The sequence below is a fragment of the Cuculus canorus genome, chromosome 7 (genome assembly GCF_017976375.1).
Source record: "Cuculus canorus isolate bCucCan1 chromosome 7, bCucCan1.pri, whole genome shotgun sequence".
Classification (NCBI taxonomy): Eukaryota; Metazoa; Chordata; class Aves; order Cuculiformes; family Cuculidae; genus Cuculus; species Cuculus canorus.
Genome location: NC_071407.1, coordinates 4555648 through 4573715, shown reverse-complemented (window position 1 = coordinate 4573715; position 18068 = coordinate 4555648). Strand labels below are relative to the sequence as shown.

The 18068-nt window shown below is 38.0% G+C and overlaps 1 protein-coding gene across 4 annotated transcripts in view; it reads left to right on the top strand.

The window, feature by feature from the left end:
* The window catches only part of ATRNL1 (attractin like 1), a 511034-nt gene that overhangs the window by 44510 nt on the left and 448456 nt on the right, over positions 1–18068 (top strand). For all 4 annotated transcript variants that reach the window (XM_054070985.1, XM_009570598.2, XM_054070987.1 and 1 more), the window contains exons 4-7: positions 403–531; positions 3820–4028; positions 16260–16434; positions 17576–17663. In XM_054070985.1, the coding sequence (XP_053926960.1) occupies positions 403–531; positions 3820–4028; positions 16260–16434; positions 17576–17663 (601 nt within the window). The remainder of the gene's footprint in view (positions 1–402; positions 532–3819; positions 4029–16259; positions 16435–17575; positions 17664–18068) is intronic.

Here is an 18068-nt window from a genome sequence, read left to right as displayed (position 1 = left end):
TGTGTGTGAAATAACATTAGAGGCTTTAATTTATTAAATAGCACTGAATGTTAAGCACCTGTCTGAAGGATTTTTTTTTTCCCCCCAGAAGTTAAAATAAGTTTTAAAAATGATACTGGCAGTTCATGCACCATCAGAACAATCTGATGTGAACTTTTGCATCACTGTGTGAGAGGAGGTTCTTTGTTTTGTTTTCATGGGAAACTCTACCTTACCTTGTAGAGATATGGACAAGTTCTATATGCATGCTATTTTACTTGATTTGTCTTTTAAAAAAGAACTTTGAAAATGAGATTTACGCGTTTTCTTGTCTATATAATTGACAACCAGAACAACTCCCTCTTTCCTCCCTCTCACACCCCCATTACTGACTAAAAGCATTATTCTCATTTAATTTTCTAGTGGTCTAATAGTCCCTGAAGTGCGTGGAAATGAAACAGTTCCTGAAGTAGTTACTACATCTGGCTATGCATTGCTACACTTTTTTAGTGATGCTGCTTATAACCTAACTGGATTTAACATTTTCTACTCGTAAGTATTTTTAATAAGTAATTATTTTGTTAATTAGCCTATCATTTCTTTTAGGAGAATGACAAACCCAAGGAAAGTGTTTACCTGTTGATTTTTACTTTAACGACGTTGGAGTTATGCTCTGCATTATATCTCTTAAGACCGTAGAGCTGAGGTTTAATGACTTGTCATTAAAGGACTTTTTTATCTTGTTTTCTTTTCTTTTTTTTTTTTTCTTTAAAGCACATTGTTTTGAGTGAAGCCACGCAGCCATTCCAAGAGTGTATTTTTGCTGTAGCATATGGAACTAGAACGTATCCCTTCCAGTATTTATCCAACACGTGGAGTTGTCATATGGAATTGGAGGGATATTATACCTGCTGTCACGTCAATTCCCTTCTCTTGAACTGGGAAGATCTGTTGCTTGATCTTTATTGCTGAATGTACTTTTATGGCTTTTGGCATTTTCACCAAAGTCCTATTTCTCGTTCTGTGCCAGCCTGAAGTTTTTTATTCCATTTCTTCTCTACCTTTCAGGTACTTTACCCTGAATTGCCTACATTCTGCTTTCGTAGTTCTTACCTGGACTGCTCGTCTTCTGGTTTCTCTGAGAAATCTGATACAAATATGCTTGCTTTTTCTGATGGCAGCCAAATCTGATATAAATATGCTTGCTTTTCTCCTCTGCTTTTCTGTGTCAGTGGCTTTAAAGATGCAGCCTTTTCCTTCTTATATGCACCAGCTGTCAAATGCCCCTTCTGTCTCATTTGGGACATGCTTGTGCCATGTGATGCGGTATCTCTTTTTTTATTGGATGATTTAGTTCAAAAGAGGATTGCTCGTTCCTTTTGGACCTGTTTCTTCATATAATAGTTTTCCCGTGATTGAAGATATTCCTCTCTTTCAATTCTGTCGGATTCTGAAATACCAGTTTTTGGTGGTGCCAGCACTGCACTTCAAATGTGAAAATACACGTAATATTTTTGTCATATTCCTTATTAATTTAGAACTCCTCGGTTCTTCTGACTTGTAACTTTACTCTTGGCAGAGGTCTTTGTTAAATTGCCAACGGAAAGATTGTGTCTGTAACTTGCAGCAGTTTGCCTGCCTTTTACCAGATAATCAATAGCCAGTCAGGGTTTGGGAAACCTCACTGAATGTGTTGCGTTTGAAATGGCAGTCTAGAAGGTTGGCTATTTTTATTTTTACTTAGTTGACATCAGTAGAATGCAATCACCTGGCAGACTTCTCAACTGTAATTACATACATTTTTCAGTTATCCCTGAAGCTTTTATTTCACTTTTGTTTGTTTTGGGAGCAAATGGCAATATGACATGGCATTCTTAAGACATGAGTGTATGTGTTCTGCATTCTTTTATGGCTTGGTAATGTGGTGTGTGCTACATGTCATTACATTATATTTTGGAATATTTCAAATAAATGAAAAATCTGCCAGTTTTAAATGCCATTACATCTATAACTCATGAAATTTTATGTACTCTGTTCTCTTTCTTTTGTTGCAATGAGTACTTTAAAAACAATTCTTTTTTAAGTGAACCAACAGTTACCCTTTTTAGTCTAAAATAGACGCCTACAATGGCTCTTTATGGCTACATTATTATTTTTTTTTCTGTTCCTTGTCTAGAATCATAGAATAGTTTGGGTTGGAAGGGACCTTAAAGATCATCTAGTTCCAAATCTCCTGCCATGGGCAGGGACGTGTCCCACTAGAATCTGTTGCATTCTGCTTCTGTTAACCTCTTTCTTCCCTGGCTCAGTAACCCAAAGCAGATCTGACTTCATCTTTGACTTCCTCTTGATGAACCACTTGCATTCTTTTATTTTGGGGAAGACGGAGGAGCATCTGTGACTAAAATGCCATGCTGGTTGCAAACAACGAAAGTTACTCCAGAACTCTTGAGTAAATGTTGTGTTCCTTGGAGTCAGGCAGCCTGCTTCCAACTCTTCCAATCTACTTTTCCTCGTTCTCTTTGAATCCTTAATGAAGTTAAAGAGTGAGAGTATGTCCAGTTTTAAACTGGTCTCTTTATTACTGTTCACCTTTCTGCAGAACGCTCTCCCTGTGAGGTCAAGGGGAGGGTTTCTTCACAGCTATGCTATGCAATAGTTAATGCCATCAGAGGTTTTAATGCCATATGTGTCACTAGACAAAACCTGCAGGACTTTTAAAGCTCAGACATGGAATTTTCTGTTTTTTTGGTGGTGCAACAGAATCAGTCCTCTAAGGTGCGAGTCTTTAGAAAATGAGAACATGTCTCCTGAGTGTCCTACCACAGGTACATTTGGCCAAAGACCAGCCTTCAATGATTCCTCACTAACGTTTTCAGTCCTTTCTTCCTTCCTTCGGTAAAAGCAAGGAAGGCTGTGGATGATATCCAGCACTCACATCTACAGGGAGCAGTCTGTGTTATCATTAGGGGGTAGTAGTTAGTTTATTGAGTTTCAACTCAACCCTTTGCTGTGAGTCATCAAAAATGTTTCAAATCCTTTTTGGACATCCACATGTCCTCCGTCCCTCCTCATCTCCAAGGAATTGCCTGTACCAGCTGGCATAATTTTGCAGAGTTCAGTTCCCTGTGATCTCAGTGTTTAGGAGGGTGTATCACAGAAATGCTAAATCCCATGGCAGTCACAGACTTTTTCCAAGCTAATCTTTCCTCTTTTTTTACATCTCTGACTGGAGTTAAGGAGGCAAAATTAAGGTGGCCCTATTATTAATGATTCAATGCATGAAGAGCTGCTTTTTGGTAGTTGCAGGATATTGACCATCTTCTGTTTTTTTTCTTGCTTAGTTCTTCCAACTTTATTCTCCTTGAATGTTTGATGTTGTTTTGTAGTGTGGACCAATGCCACTCAGAAACACTGTTTAACTGTGTGCCTGTAATGAAGAGTTTAAGGGTTACTGCTCACAATCGCTTCTAGTGTGGATGTTTCTAGAGATAACAAGGGCTTGAGGGGTTTGATTAAAGAGCACCTGTATTGGAACACGGGAAAAATTAGCTGGTAGTTTGTCCAGGCAGGGCCTGGCACTCTGCTTAAAGTCAAGGCTTCTTAACGTACAATATGTTTGTGATCCTCACTGCTGCACAGACTTTGTATAGAAGCATGGATGAACACCTTTTCAGCTCACTTACCTCTAAAATCGTAATTAACCTTCTATTTTATGAGTACATAGAAACTGTTCAGGAGGAAAAGCATACTTTATCTAACAAATATTATTGGAATGCTATTAGATAATTATCAACTCTTGGCTTGTCATTTCTCTTATTTTACGTATTTTTTTTTCAGAATTAATTCTTGTCCAAATAACTGCTCAGAACATGGGAAGTGTACAACCAGTGTGTCCGTACCAAGCCGCGTATATTGTGAATGTGACAAGTATTGGAAAGGAGAAGCCTGTGATATTCCGTATTGTAAAGCCAACTGCGGCAGTCCAGATCACGGGTACTGTGATTTGACGGGCGAGAAGCTGTGTGTGTGCAATGATAGCTGGCAAGGTAAGGTTTTATTATTTGGGATACAGTTCACCTTTAAAAAAGAACTGCTTTCCATGCATTCTGTCTAGTGTGCATATCAGCATCTTTAAAGACTAAATATAAATGAAATAAATAACTTCTGGACTAAATTTTCATGTGGACCTAGGTGTGCGTACTTCAGTGTGGTAAAAATAATCAAAGCCCACAGCTTTGATATATTCTTTCTGAAGGTACTATGGAAATATCTGCCCTAAACCTTCTTGTGGTGGGCATTCTTCTTTTCGGGTCATTAATTGGAAATATAATGCCAGTAATTATTCTGGACTATTCTTTTGATTTCTTGAATCATAGAATGATAGAATGATTTGATTTAGAAGGGACTTTAAAGCCCATCCAGTTCCACCCCGTGCCATGGGCAGGGACATCTCCCACTGGATCCGGTTGCTCCAAGCTCCATCCAGCCTGGTCTTGAACACCTCCAGGGATGGGGCAACCACGACTTCTCTGGATAACTTCTTCCAGTGCCTCACTGGAATCGGTTCATCCACATAGATTTGATTTTCTTGCCCCGCTTTCTTACTGTCACATCGTATTCTCACCGCTTCATGGAGTGAATATTCACTGCCTGGTCTTTAGTCCTATTTATTTGTGTAGTCTCTCCATGCCAAAGGAACGTAAACTGTTTTGTGAGTGGAACAAGAACGTGTGTGTGGACACGTAGTGTGGAGTGGTGGATGTACTGTAAGCATGTGTTGCAGTTTTACTCCTGGTACCATAAATAATTTTTCTTCACAAAGATCAATTCTTTAAGATCCTAAACGTTCAATTCACTTCCTGTAATTATGCTAGATGTTTGTGATTTTTTTTCTTTCTATCCATTTTCTTACCATTCCTGTCAAAAGTCTCGATTGGATTTGCTTTTCTATGCATTGAAATTGCTGTTCTTCTCTTAAAAGAAATTATATAATATAAATACCCTCTTCTCATTACTTCCTGCCTTTACTTGTGTTTTATTGCTGTTTCTTTTAGCCTGTCAGAGGAAATGACTTTTTTACTGCTTTTAGCTGTTGTACCTATTAGACCAAAGACACCATGAGATTTAATACATTTCTCTTCTTAATAATTAATGAGGTTGTTCATTAAAAAGGCAGTCAGTGCGCCCACAGAAGGAAGGTGAGTTAGCAATATGATCACTGAATGGAAAGAGTGCAGACTTGTTAGTGAGTCCTCCAGAACCTTTCATGATTGTAGTGCAAAAAAAAAAGGTCCTGAAAGCTTAATCTCTGTCAGGAAGTTGTGAATAGAACATGTTGCAAGAATATCACCTATTTCTTTGTGTCTTGATTCCTTGTAGTTTTGCTGGGTACAAAATGGGGAAAAAAATCCAAATCTTTGGAAATGCTTTTAAGGCTACAGCCTTCATTTGCTGTTCTGCAATCTCTGTTAGAAGTTTTTAGCATCAAATAAAGTTAGACTTCTAACTTTCACTGCTAGTTCTTTCTTTTCCTCTAGCGTTTCTGTGCACACTAGCTTTGTGTTCTTTCCCACAATGAGCAGGATTATATAGAGAGAATTTATTTAGTTGTTCCCTGAGTTTTCACCAAACCCATGAAGTTTTCATTTATTTATTCTGTGCCAAATAAGCTGGCTGGCATACAATTTTTTCCTTATTTAATACAAAACAATACCAAACTTTAAGCTCTCTGGGAGACTACTTGCTTGTGTTCTATTTGTTTATTTGCATCTATATATTCCTTCTATAGTTTCTGTACTGACAGTATCTTCTATATAGGCTATTTGCCATGCCATGACCATAAATGTTTCTATCTTGCTATCCTTGCTGTCAGACAAGTTAATCTTGTATTTGGTGATTTAAACCAATTGGCTAAAGTAGGGTCTTGATTTCTATATTTTTTTGAGAAAATTTTATAGGGTTTTATTCCCTTCGTATCTGGGGATTTTTTTTTGACTATGAAAAACATACATACTACAACCAATTCATTGGACTGGATTGGCTGAGATGTACAATAAATAAAATCCGTGGTTCACAGTTAAAAAGGCTTTCATATTTTACAGCATGTGGAGTTTCTTTTACAATGGTGACATCTTGTGGATGCTGTGGAAGGAGCATTGCTGGCAAAAATTTTACATTTAGAAAAAGTATTCTGAGAAAAAGAGAGCACTCTTCTTTGGGACAGAATAATTGTTTTGAGTAAAAAGTAGGCTCCTATCATACTAGATAAGTTTTATGGGAGAAGGGTGTTGTAGGTGTTTGCACTTAGCTTCTAGTCATACAAATACAGAATAATGCCATGCCAATGAAAACTTCGGCTTGGAAAGCAAATAATTTAATAATAATGGTATTTTTAACAAAAAGTACATGTAAAAATATACTTTAAACATGTACATTTTAAGTATTATACTTCAAAATTTTAAAGTATTATACTTTAAAATAAGTATTATTTTTATAATGCTAATAAAATTTGATAATGTTAAGTGTTTTGGAGATGGTTGGTCTCAGAAGTACATGGAGGAAGAATGTTTAGTGTATACTTGAAATCTTGTTAATTTAAAATATTCAGGTAGCATGAAGGATGCTGAGATTTTTCCTGAAGAGTGATTCCTTTGATGAGTACTGTAATATTATGCTAATCTGTCTTGATATTCTAAAGCAGAATGTGTCGATGCCTGCTGATAAAGCCTGTGGAAGGAACTCATGGAGGAAAAAAAAGATGTCTTAAAACTAGACTTGCAGTGTCTTGGGTTTTCTTGGGCTGTGAGTGAGCAAAGGAGGTTTCAAAACAGTTTAACAGTAACAGGGTGAGAAACTCGGGATGATTGGAAGGACTGTAAACAGTTCCGCATTTTAAGAAGGGTTAAACAGATAATCTGTGGACATGCTGCAGGTATTTATAACTGCTATGAATGTGTTGTATGCTTTTAAAAGGAATTTTATACGTCTTGTTGCTTGAGATGTTCTTTGATTTCCTGAAGGAGCTTAATTTAATATCATGGAAATAACTAGCTTGCCACACATTAAATATGTTAAAAACTGTTTTACAGAAGGAATCAAAAATATAGGTACCTGTAAAATATACGGTAGTCAAGTGATTAATCAGAGAAACTCCCAGTAACCAGCTTTTGTCTGATGTTAAACATATTTATAAGCGATCTAAATTATTACATATAACTTCTTCCTGATAAAATTTTCAGGAATAATAATAAGATTCACTATGTGGTAAATAAAGGGAGATAGTTTCGTTTTAAAGAGCTATAAATCACCCAGTTGGAAGTAATAATTTAGAAAATTGTCTTAATATCACTTAATGTAAAATGATCAAGGAACAAAGCTACGGGCTCTATTGGCAAACGAAAGGCTGTCTTGGAAAGAGATTGGTAAAAGGCGTGCAAATCACTGGAGATAATAATATTCACCTGATGAATTTTGAGTAGAGAGCAAATGATTGTTTCTCTGAGATAGATATTTGGAAGGTAACACTGGATTATAGTGCCCCGTCTGGGGATTGGCACTTTGGGGAAGAGCGTAAAGAATGGCAAGAACTTAAGTCATGCCAAAACCAGGTATTTTCACTAGGAAACAGTCCTGTGATGGAAAGATGAAGGAGTTAGTGATGACTAACACTTAATGGGAGAGCTCCTGCACAGGCGTGGTATCGCCCCAATCCATTGTGATTTGGGGATGCTCTTGGTGTCCGTACCTTTCGCAACGGGTGCAGAAAAGAAAAAAAAATTGAAGGCTCTCTTAAATTCAAGAGAAACTTATTGGTACTTTGATCACTGAACATCAGTGCTGGAAGTGAAAAGGAATTAATAGGAAGGAGTTACAGGGTGTGTTTCCATATGTCTTGAATAGGATCAATAGGGTACTTTCAAAGCCAATCTGATCCTCCATGTGTGCTGTGTGTTGACTTGCTGTGAGCTGGTTTGAAAACAGAGGAACTACTTTCTCATTATGAGCTCCATAATGCATACCAGCCACAAACGGGCATTGAATCCTATGAATCAGATCTAGTCCAAAGTTAAAACACCAATAAAAACTCTGGAATGTGCATAGTCAGTTGTTCCTCCCTGTGGATGTGCTGCTAGCTGATAGCAGAAGACCAGATTCTGAAATGAAACTAATTAGCTTTCAGATAAGTTTATTAGCAATTCAGGCAGCTTGAATTTTATAACATTTCTCTAGGGAAAAATGAGCCTTTATGTAAGGAGAAAAGTAAACAATAAAAGTATAAAAGGAGCACTAAGACGACTGCACTGTAAAATCCAGCATTTTGCCTTGCTCGTTACTGTGGTGTTTATTCTAACACCATCATGTATGGCCAGAGCTACTATGTCTATACTTGACTTAGATTATCCTGAAAGGACTAACTAAAGTTCGTTCCTACTGCTTCAGTGGAAGGCTTTGAGGTCGGAAGGCTTTTGAGGTCCTACCCTCTTGTTCAGTCTGCCTTGCTCCTCCATGCTGAATGTTAGCAAAGCTGTGCTTCGGTGGTGGTTTATGGAAACCGATGAGAGGAGGTTTGAGATGTGAGCTCAGGCAGTGGCAGTTGAAATGCAGTGCTGGAAAGAGCTTGTGCCAAACCCTGAGAGGTCTGAAATCTGAGATTCTGGCCTGTGGTGCCTGCATGTTCTTGAGCAGAGAGCATACAACTTTGTATTTTCAGAGTAGAGGACCTATGATGTGACATTTTCTTTGTACAAACCTGGTTTTGGAAGGTAAAAAAGAAGTTATAAGTAGTCTTCGTATAACTATTCTGCCCTGTGATATTCCTCTCTTTGTCTAGATTTTCCTTTTCACGTTTTCTTCTGGCAAAACATCAATTCAGTCAGAAGTAACCGCAGTTTTATAGTCTGGGGTATGTCCTGTTAAGTATATGTGCATTAATTCTCTATATGCAAGCAAAACCACAGACCCAAGGTGGTTTTCCTTTTCTCTCCTAATTTTAACTTGGAATCCAATTTCTGCTCTCTGTATGTGTAAAATTCATTATATGTATCATAGAAATGAGAGTCGTCAAAGGAAATTTTGCATGTACAGAACTCATAGGGAGGAATTGGCTTAATATGAATGATTATTTCATATATACTGGAAACATTCTTCAGTTTTAGGTGCAGATTGAATTGAATAATTTGTCAAGCATCCTTAGAGGACTTTGTGCAATTGTAAGCAAAATGTAGTTGTATAATTAGATGCTTAGTTTCTGAAAATTCTGCATGAGAAAAGGAAATATCCTTATTGTAAAATAAAGAGCACCGTGGTTAAATAAAGAGCCAACTTTGGTTTTAAATACCCTTGCAGTGTCATCTGATGATTAGTGAAAGCAGGTTTAGTGGAATTTATTGGGTTCATTTGAATAAATGACTGGCTGCATTAAAGTGGCTGCTAGTGCTCTGTATGTGCAATTAGGCTGAGATTTGGGAAGGGAGTCCCTTCCTATTTGAGTTTTAATGAGAAATGTAATCCATTTAAAATAAATCTGTGACCTTCTAAATATTTATTTAAAATGCGTGCATAAATGTAGCAGAGTAGAACATGCAAACACTTGATTGAACTAATGAGCAATTGCAGTACTGTATCCTGAACGCAAGAAGGGGACAGATAGTGCTGTTGTCCCCGATAAAGGAAGATACTAAATATAGCTCATTATCTGTAGCACCTTTATTTAAGGACAGGAAGGAAGCGATTCAGGCAGCTCAAAACTTGTTAGCCTGATTTCAGCAGTTTGTGACATTTCAGACCATCATTTGAGGAAAAAATAATTAAATATACGTTGTGGTTGTGTACTGAAACGGTTGAAATGTGGATTTATGAGTGTAGTTCATACTAAAATAATTTGTAAGAAAAGTGACAGGAAAATGTAATTTTATGTGAACCTCAGCATCCAATTATAGGAAAATTGAAACTGAATAAGTCAGGGAACATATAAAGGAACAGTAAAAGGAACACAGCTTGTTAATTGTGAAATGTGAGTGGGTGTGCTAAACAAGTAACAGGATGGAAAGATCAGTACTGCTTTGAGACTGATCTTGTTACATAATTTTTATCATTTACTTATAAGACAACTAATGAAATCCGGTAATACAATGGTGGGAGTTACTTTAAATACGAAGGAGGACCAGAATATTCTTCCGAAAAATGTTAGAGTAATGTGTGGAATGTAATTCCTTCAGTATAAGTTGTAAATTCATACATTCAGGGACTAAGTATTAAGAATTTGTTTTATGATCTTGGACTGAAGTGTGGTAGGTGACATAAGAGAAAACTTGCTTGTCTGTGTAAATTAGGATATGAATTAATTCATATTCCTAATTGTATATCCTCTATTTACTATAGGCTCTCGAGTGCACTAGTGGGATGATCAGTCGCAGCATCTAAAGTTAAATATGTGAAAACATTAGTACTGTACATTTTTGTTACTACACTTGTATGAATACAAATTGGTACAGATTCAGAGGGAGAACTGTTGGGGTGCTCAGGGATTCTGAAGGTACTAACAGAGCATGGGTTGTTCAAACTGGTGAAGCGAAGGCTGGGAGGGAATTGCATGGCTATCTATAAATGTTTGTAGGGTCTGTAGACTTAGACCAGCTCTTGACGTCCTGGGATACCAGATAGAAGAAAAATTGGGATAAATTGGCCATCAATACATCTAGTTTGAAAATTGGAAGGAGGCTTTTGACTATTAAAGCTGTGAAGTATTGTAGAAGTTGTTAGCGTAGGTGTTGGAGCTTGATTTTCTGCTGGGATTCACATGGAGCCTCTAAACCTCTCATCCAGTGGGATACTGCCAGCTGCTGCAAATCTGAAAAGTCACTGTTTCTTTAAGAGAGTCAGAAGCAAACAATTTTTATTGTTTGATATTAAGACAACACATCTTATGCACGTCCTACCAGAGAGGATGCTTGTGCTCAGTCACAATACTCTAGGAAGGCTTTCCATGTAATCTTCTTCCAGTAAAGACTGATGTGGCATCAGTTCTGGAATCCTTAATATAAGAAGGATATGGAACTGTTGAAATGGGTCCAGAGGAGGGCTGCAGGGATGATCAGAGGGCTGGAGCACCTCTGCTGTGAGGGCAGGATGAGAGAGTTTGGATTGTTCAACCTGGAGAAGAGAAGACTCTGGGCAGACCTTCCAATGGCCTTCCAGTACCTGATGGGGGCCTGCAAAAAGCTGGGGAGGGACTTTTACAAAGGTATGTAGTGATAGGATAGGGGAAATGGCTTTAAATGGGAGAGGGGAAGATTTATATTAGATATTCGGAAGAAATTCTTCACGATGAGGGTGAGGAGACACTGGCCCAGGTTGCCCAGGGAAGTTGTGGCTGCCCCACCCCTGGAGGTGTTCAAGGCCAGGTTGGATGGGGCTGTGAGCAACCTGATCCAGTGGGAGGTGTCCCTGCCCATGGCAGGGGGTTGGAACTGGATGGGCTTTAAGGTCCTTTCCAACCCAAACTATCCTGTGATTCTGTGATTACTCCTCTGTACCATTCTAGCTGATCTTGAGTGTGAGATCTGCAGCCAAACCGTTCAAGGTTTTCCTGGGGTGCCTGCGCAGGCTTGAGTTATAGGTTCCCCAAGGACAGATTGCTCTTGGATGGTCCACTCGTCCTGGATGAGGAAAAAATTGAGACTGTATAATAGCAACCAGATGGCATTTTGAGAACTGCATCAGCTTGTGTGTGTTTGGATTTCTGTCCGCTTGATTCACGGAGGAGACAGAGTCCTGGCATAGCTCGCTGCCATGCTGCTTTAGCTGGAGACCCATCCAGGATCTCGCTGCTTGCCGTTAGGTCCCATTTGGAGCAAGACTCTTTGCAGGAGCGGGAAATAATTACATCCCATGTGGGTGTTGTGGAGCAGTGCAGTGGCAGTGAGGAACACATGAATACACCTACTATTAGAATGCTGGTATGCCAGTTTTGAGCACCGCGTAGTTCATTTACATAGCAGCTTTGTATTTTTACGTAGTTACTACCCCATCACTTCCCTGTAAGAAAGACGATGTACTGCTTGGTAAAACTTCCGATAGAGTTTTTACTGAAAATACGTTCACATAGGTTCTCTTTCCTCAAAAAATATATTTCATAATCTCAGGTTAATTATTACTAATAAAGATTTTATTGAGTACTCAAGAATAGTAATATTGGGTTTGTGTTTATGGTGGTTGAAAAATTATGTCAAAGCAATAATTCTCAACCCCAATGAGCAGATGTCAGGCAAATAGAGAATAAATAACAAAAAATACTATGTTTGATTAGATTATATGAAAACCATAACTGGGGCATTTATATTCAACGCATCAATACTTTTGTTTTTTTTCCCTGTGATCCCAAAGGGAAAGATTGAAGACAGTAGATGATGTTTTCTCATTAGGTGGAAATTGATCTTATGACTTGAACTACTGGAACAGATTGTTACTTTGGCAGTTCATGAAACTCCTCAATAAATAGAAATTAGATTCCTTCTCTTGTGTTGTGTGGGTAAATAGTTTTTTTTAAAACCTATAGAATTTTTTCCTGCCTTGGAGGATAACGTAATTGACTTCCAGTTCAGGTTTATAAAGTAATTTGCTGCTTTTAAAATTTGGGGGTTTTTTTCCTCAGTGGATTGAGTTACGCATTAGGAGGACAAGAAAAATATCCAATTTTAAATAAATGGAGAAAAATCATATTTGCATAGAAAAGAATAAAACATTTTTTATTATCATTGTTCTGCAGCTGAAGTGTTCTGTGTTACATGTATTTAGTGAATGGGGCGTTTCTGAAGTGAAAATATATTTATGCTGAAGTAGTGGTAATGTTTCATGCTATATGTGTTTAAGCAGGAATATCTGTAAGTGCTATTTAGAAGTCCTACATTTACAAGGCAATAGCCACACATAAGAATTTGTTCTTTAAGTGTTATTCCAGTAGAAGTCAGTATTATTCTATTGCTCTGCTTTTTTTTCCAGATCTATATTCTGTTTTCTGTACTGACTGATAAATACCACGATAACTTCGTGACTATTTAGAAGTGGCAGCCTTGGTTGTGCAGTCTTATTTGTATTGGCACTACTCTGTGTATATGGGCAAAGTGAAATGTATAAGGGAACACATCCAGAATCATAGAATCACTAAGTTGGAAAAGACCTTTGAAATCATCAAGCCCAATCGTACCTGTCCACTACTAAACCCAGTCCCTGAGCACATTGCCGATCAATCTTTTAAATACCTCCAGGGGTTGTGACTCAACCACCTCCTGGGCAGCTGTCCCAGTGTCTGAGAACCCTTTAAGTGTGAAAATTTTTCCTAATGTCCAATCCGAACCTCCACTCGTGCAACTTGAGGCCATTCCCTCTCAGCCTATCTCCTGTCACTTGGGAGAAGTGATCAACACCAACCTCTCTTCAACCTCTTTCCAGGCAGCTGTAGACAGTGATGAGGTCTCCCCTTAGCCCCCTTTTTCTCCAGGCTAAACAACCGCAGTTCCCTCGGCTGCTCCTTGTAAGGTGCAGATCTGGCTAAAAAGAAAAGCAAGCTTTAACCTGGTTGCATTTCTTTGTCTGGCTCGTTGCACAGCCACGTGAAAACTGGTGCCAGTGGCAACGTGAGCTGGAAGGTAAGCAGTGAGGGGAACGTCTCTTCTGGTGAGTATCGACTGATATCACTTTAACGCACAGTTATTAATGTGCTTTTTGAAGCAAGCAGTGGAGGACCTGCTGTATGCTAGAACAAGACGTGGGCACAGGGTTTTTCTCCTCTCTGTCTCACCTGTCCAGTGGTTCAGTGTAGACCAGCAATGAAACACTGCGGTTGTAAGAAAGTCACCTGTGACGTTCTTTTGGTCACTGATCTTAAGAGTACAGTTAGAATTTTTGCATTGTTAACTTTACATAGAAGATTTTTACTTGTCCTCTGTATTTTTGACTGTATATTAATACAAAAATACTTGACTGTATTTTAATACAGTCAACGTAACCGAAGTATATATTGGATTTGCTAGCTGAATTCTTGCTGTTCCTGTCTCCAGAAGTCTCAAATCCAGTGTGTGATACACTGTTGGCCACTGAGGGGCACTGCTGACCACCACATCATCAGTCACACGTGTTCCTCTTCTGACTACGGGCACAGTTTGCATTCCTGATCAAAGAATTGCATTTCCCTGATCAAAGAATACTTAATCAATTGTTTATTTTTAAGTACTTTTAGATTCAAATTAAGTGTTTCCTCCAGTGATTTACCAAATCAGGATCTTGCAGAGGGTACGATGCTATTACAGTATCTATTATTAATGCTTAAGAAATAACACACTGAATTGTTCATACTCTCATTAGACCTCATTCAAATGCCATTAATCTTTTTCTGGATAGAAGATATAATGAACAAGGGGAATTGAGTGTCTCCATCATTTAACAAATGCAAGGTAATTTGGATAGAAGTGGACATCATTCTTCTATAGAGTACTATGAAAAGTTGACAACTGCTTGTAAAGGTGTAAACCTTTGATTCCAGATCATCGTTTGTCAGGGTTCCTTGCCAAGGAGATCTGACACTTTATTTTCATGAAGAGCTATCTCCTCTTGTTTGTTTAGAATGTGAACTCTTTTAGCTGCGTTTGCTAAATCTCTGCTTTTATATTCGAAGAGACTATAGAGTCTTCATATCCGCTCTCTCTGTGTCACTTATTTAGTAGACAGTTATCATTCACTTCTGTATTTTCTTTTTTCCAGGTGAAAAACCCTACTCAAGAATAGTTCCAGTTACAGAAGCCATTGAATTCCTTTGAACATCCTTATTACTCTTCTGTACAGTCTCCAGCCCTATCTTCTTTTTTTGAGTAGGGCACACAGTTTTTGAAGTGTAGGCAAACCACAGATATTTTCCTGTGGGGTAATGGTGTTCTCTGTTTCTGACATATGATTTGCTTTTTTCACCATTGAGGGGTATTAAGGTGATATTTTCCTGAGTTAACTTGTGATGAAGCTACTGATGGTTAGTTGAGAGACTGTTTTCTTTTTAGTCAAGCTACAAGTTGGCTTACGTGGTTTTGAATTTATCTATGTAGAATTTCATGTGAAATTTTCTTGTTAACTCACATGGACAGGCAAGAACCTGTTCTGTGATTCTTCAAACCTTGGCCTTACTCTTTCTGCTCTCCAGGAACAGCCTTTACCATCAGAATTTCTTCATTTCTTATCCTCTTTCAGGATCATTAAAGTGTACATGGAATATTTATGGGACTACATGGGAGACTTCCTTTGCTTTAAAAGTGGCCATTTACTCCTGTCTTATTGTATCATACAATTACTTAGGCATGCAAAGGCCTTCATTCTCTTGCTACTCTCCTTAAACAGTTCCCTTAAGAGCCTTTGGAGAGGAATTTTCTTACAAGCCTTGTGCAAATCCATATCAGTGTCTTAATGGGAACACCCCATCTTGATGACTTCAAAGATCTTTAATAGGTTTGGAAGACAGACCTTCTCTTCATGAAAGTTCTGCTGATTTGTACGAGTAGATGGCAATTTTCTGTTGACTTATTCTGTCCCTTCTTATGGCTTCTGTTGATTTCACTGGTAGAAACAGAAGTATAGGAGACCAGTTAATAATTGGCTAAATTGTGTTCCAAAAGAATATATAATTGTGGTATCGGATATAGGTTTATATCTTTGTCGAGTGATCTATAAAATGTCATACAATTTAAATATTCGAAATATACTTATAAAGCATTTTACAGTAGGTTTTACTCTGAAGGACAATGCAGAAAGGCATTGACAAAGGGCAAATTCTGATTTCTGAGTTTTAATAGAGTATAATCTGTGTAGTAACTTAATTTACTATAATGTTATTTGCTTTGATCTAAGCTTACCCTGGTTAGTTCAAATGCAGTATCGTTTTTCTCAGGAGGTAACATGCGGTGTGTACCGCTCTATACATTTTAGATCTATACAGCATCTAAAAATATGATGCGTTCTGCCTTTCCTTCAATTTGTGACTCATACAGTATGTTTTCTGAGAAGAGTGCAGAAATATATCATCATTATTTGAGCTAGTCGAACACTTTCAGTTTGACTGACGTCCCTTGTTGTCAGGTTTTTTCAGTGAGCATCTGTTAAGCATAAAAATGTGTACCGTATTTTATCAGAATGGCCAATCCTGACATCTATAATTAAGCCTCCCCTGTTTCTGCTTTATTGGCTTTAACATCCCTGTCTAACAGATTGTTCAAATTGCACATTTGTTTACAAAACAGGTCCAGATTGTTCTTTGAACGTCCCTTCCACGGAGTCTTACTGGATTCTACCAAATGTAAAGCCCTTCAGCCCTTCTGTGGGCCGTGCTTCCCATAAGGCAGTCCTACACGGGAAATTTATGTGGGTGATTGGTGGATACACTTTCAACTACAGTTCATTCCAAATGGTGTTGAAGTAAGTGATTTCTTCTTTGTCGTGTCCCTTCTGATGTGGCTTAGGGAAAACATCTCACCGGGGAGGTGACTCTTTAATGCACTGTAACTGAAAGCTTTCTGTATGTTTTGATTCCTTATTAACAACATTATTTTTGGCTTTTACTTTATTGTGATTAAAATAAAGTTCAGATATGGTAACATTGATCTTGATGTGATACTAATGTGCAATTTCTTCAGTTTTGTGAAAACTCTACTTGGCTGCAGAACGTGAAAATGTAGTCGTAAAACAGCAAAAGGAACCCCTGTGATAGTATTTTTCAGATAGTGTCATTGCGTTATTGAAGTTAATTTGTAATTATAGGAGACTTGCATTTAATGCATGCACATATCCTGTTGGTGCCCTGCCAGGAGGGTTAAGTGAGTCACCCATACTTCACTTCGTCACATTTATGACAGCTTGTATATACATACAAGCCCTATATGTGACTTGTATATACGTACAAGCCCTATATGTGTTAAATGAAAGTAATAGGAAATGTTTATTGGCATGTTTATTCTGTTTTTGTCTACCTCTTGTTTTCTTCCATACCTTTTGCAATCATCTGAAACAAATCTCATCATCTTTGGTGATTTCCTTTGCTATCTCTGTCTTCTTATTTTTCACTTACCTTCTATTTTGTTGTATTTTAAGCCATTAACAGATTAATTGTTAATTAAAATGTAATGGGAACTAAAATGAACCGTACAACTGAGAGGCTGCTCAACAATGTTTTCAAAGTAGTGCAAAAGACTACTGGCATGAGCAATTTAGTGGGTTTTTTTTGGTGTGACTGATAACAGTGAGTTTAGCAAACCAGTTTCGTAACTTTCTTGTAAGTGTGATGATTTTATTAAAGTCCTGTTTTCTGAGATTGTTGGTGGGTCCTTGAAAGAGCTGCCTCTGATTTCAGTGATGAGCGTTTAGTAGACTATCTCAAGCTAGAGAAATGTTGTAACAGGTAAAAGTGATTGTGTTACTGCTGTTAGCAAATTACCATGTCAGATAAACAAAAGTGACTGACCAAGTGTGCGCGCTTTGCCAAAGAGAAGCTAGTTTGAACATATAAAATTCCTGTTACTCTCCAGACAGAAAAATGTTTACTCTTTTATTTCTCTTTTAGCTACAATTTGGAAAGCAGTATATGGAATGTAGTACCTGTATCCAAAGGGCCACTCCAGAGATATGGACACACCCTTGCTTTATATCAGGTTTGGACTCTTCAGCATCCTATTTGATTAATTTCTTCATGTTTGCTGTTGGTGATCTTAAAATGATTCATCCTTAACATGGATTTTTAAGGATAATTTAATCTCCACTCCTTAAGCATTTTATGTTAGTGTCTTCTTCAGCACTTAGATCTATTGCACAATCTTTTTCTGAAAATTATTCAATATATCTAAGTCACTCATTTGCTGACCATAAACCCTCAGAGCTAAACCCGTCAAAAAAGGGGCTTTATGCAATTGGAATTGCTGTGGTTAGGGAAGGAGAGCTGGGAGCCAAGGGTGACCCTCATAGGGGCAGTGTCCTTGCTGACCAGACATCGTCCCCAGGGGCTGAGCCCAGCAGGCAGAGCTGGGTGCTGGTAGTGGGGTCCTTTGACACCCCTGGAC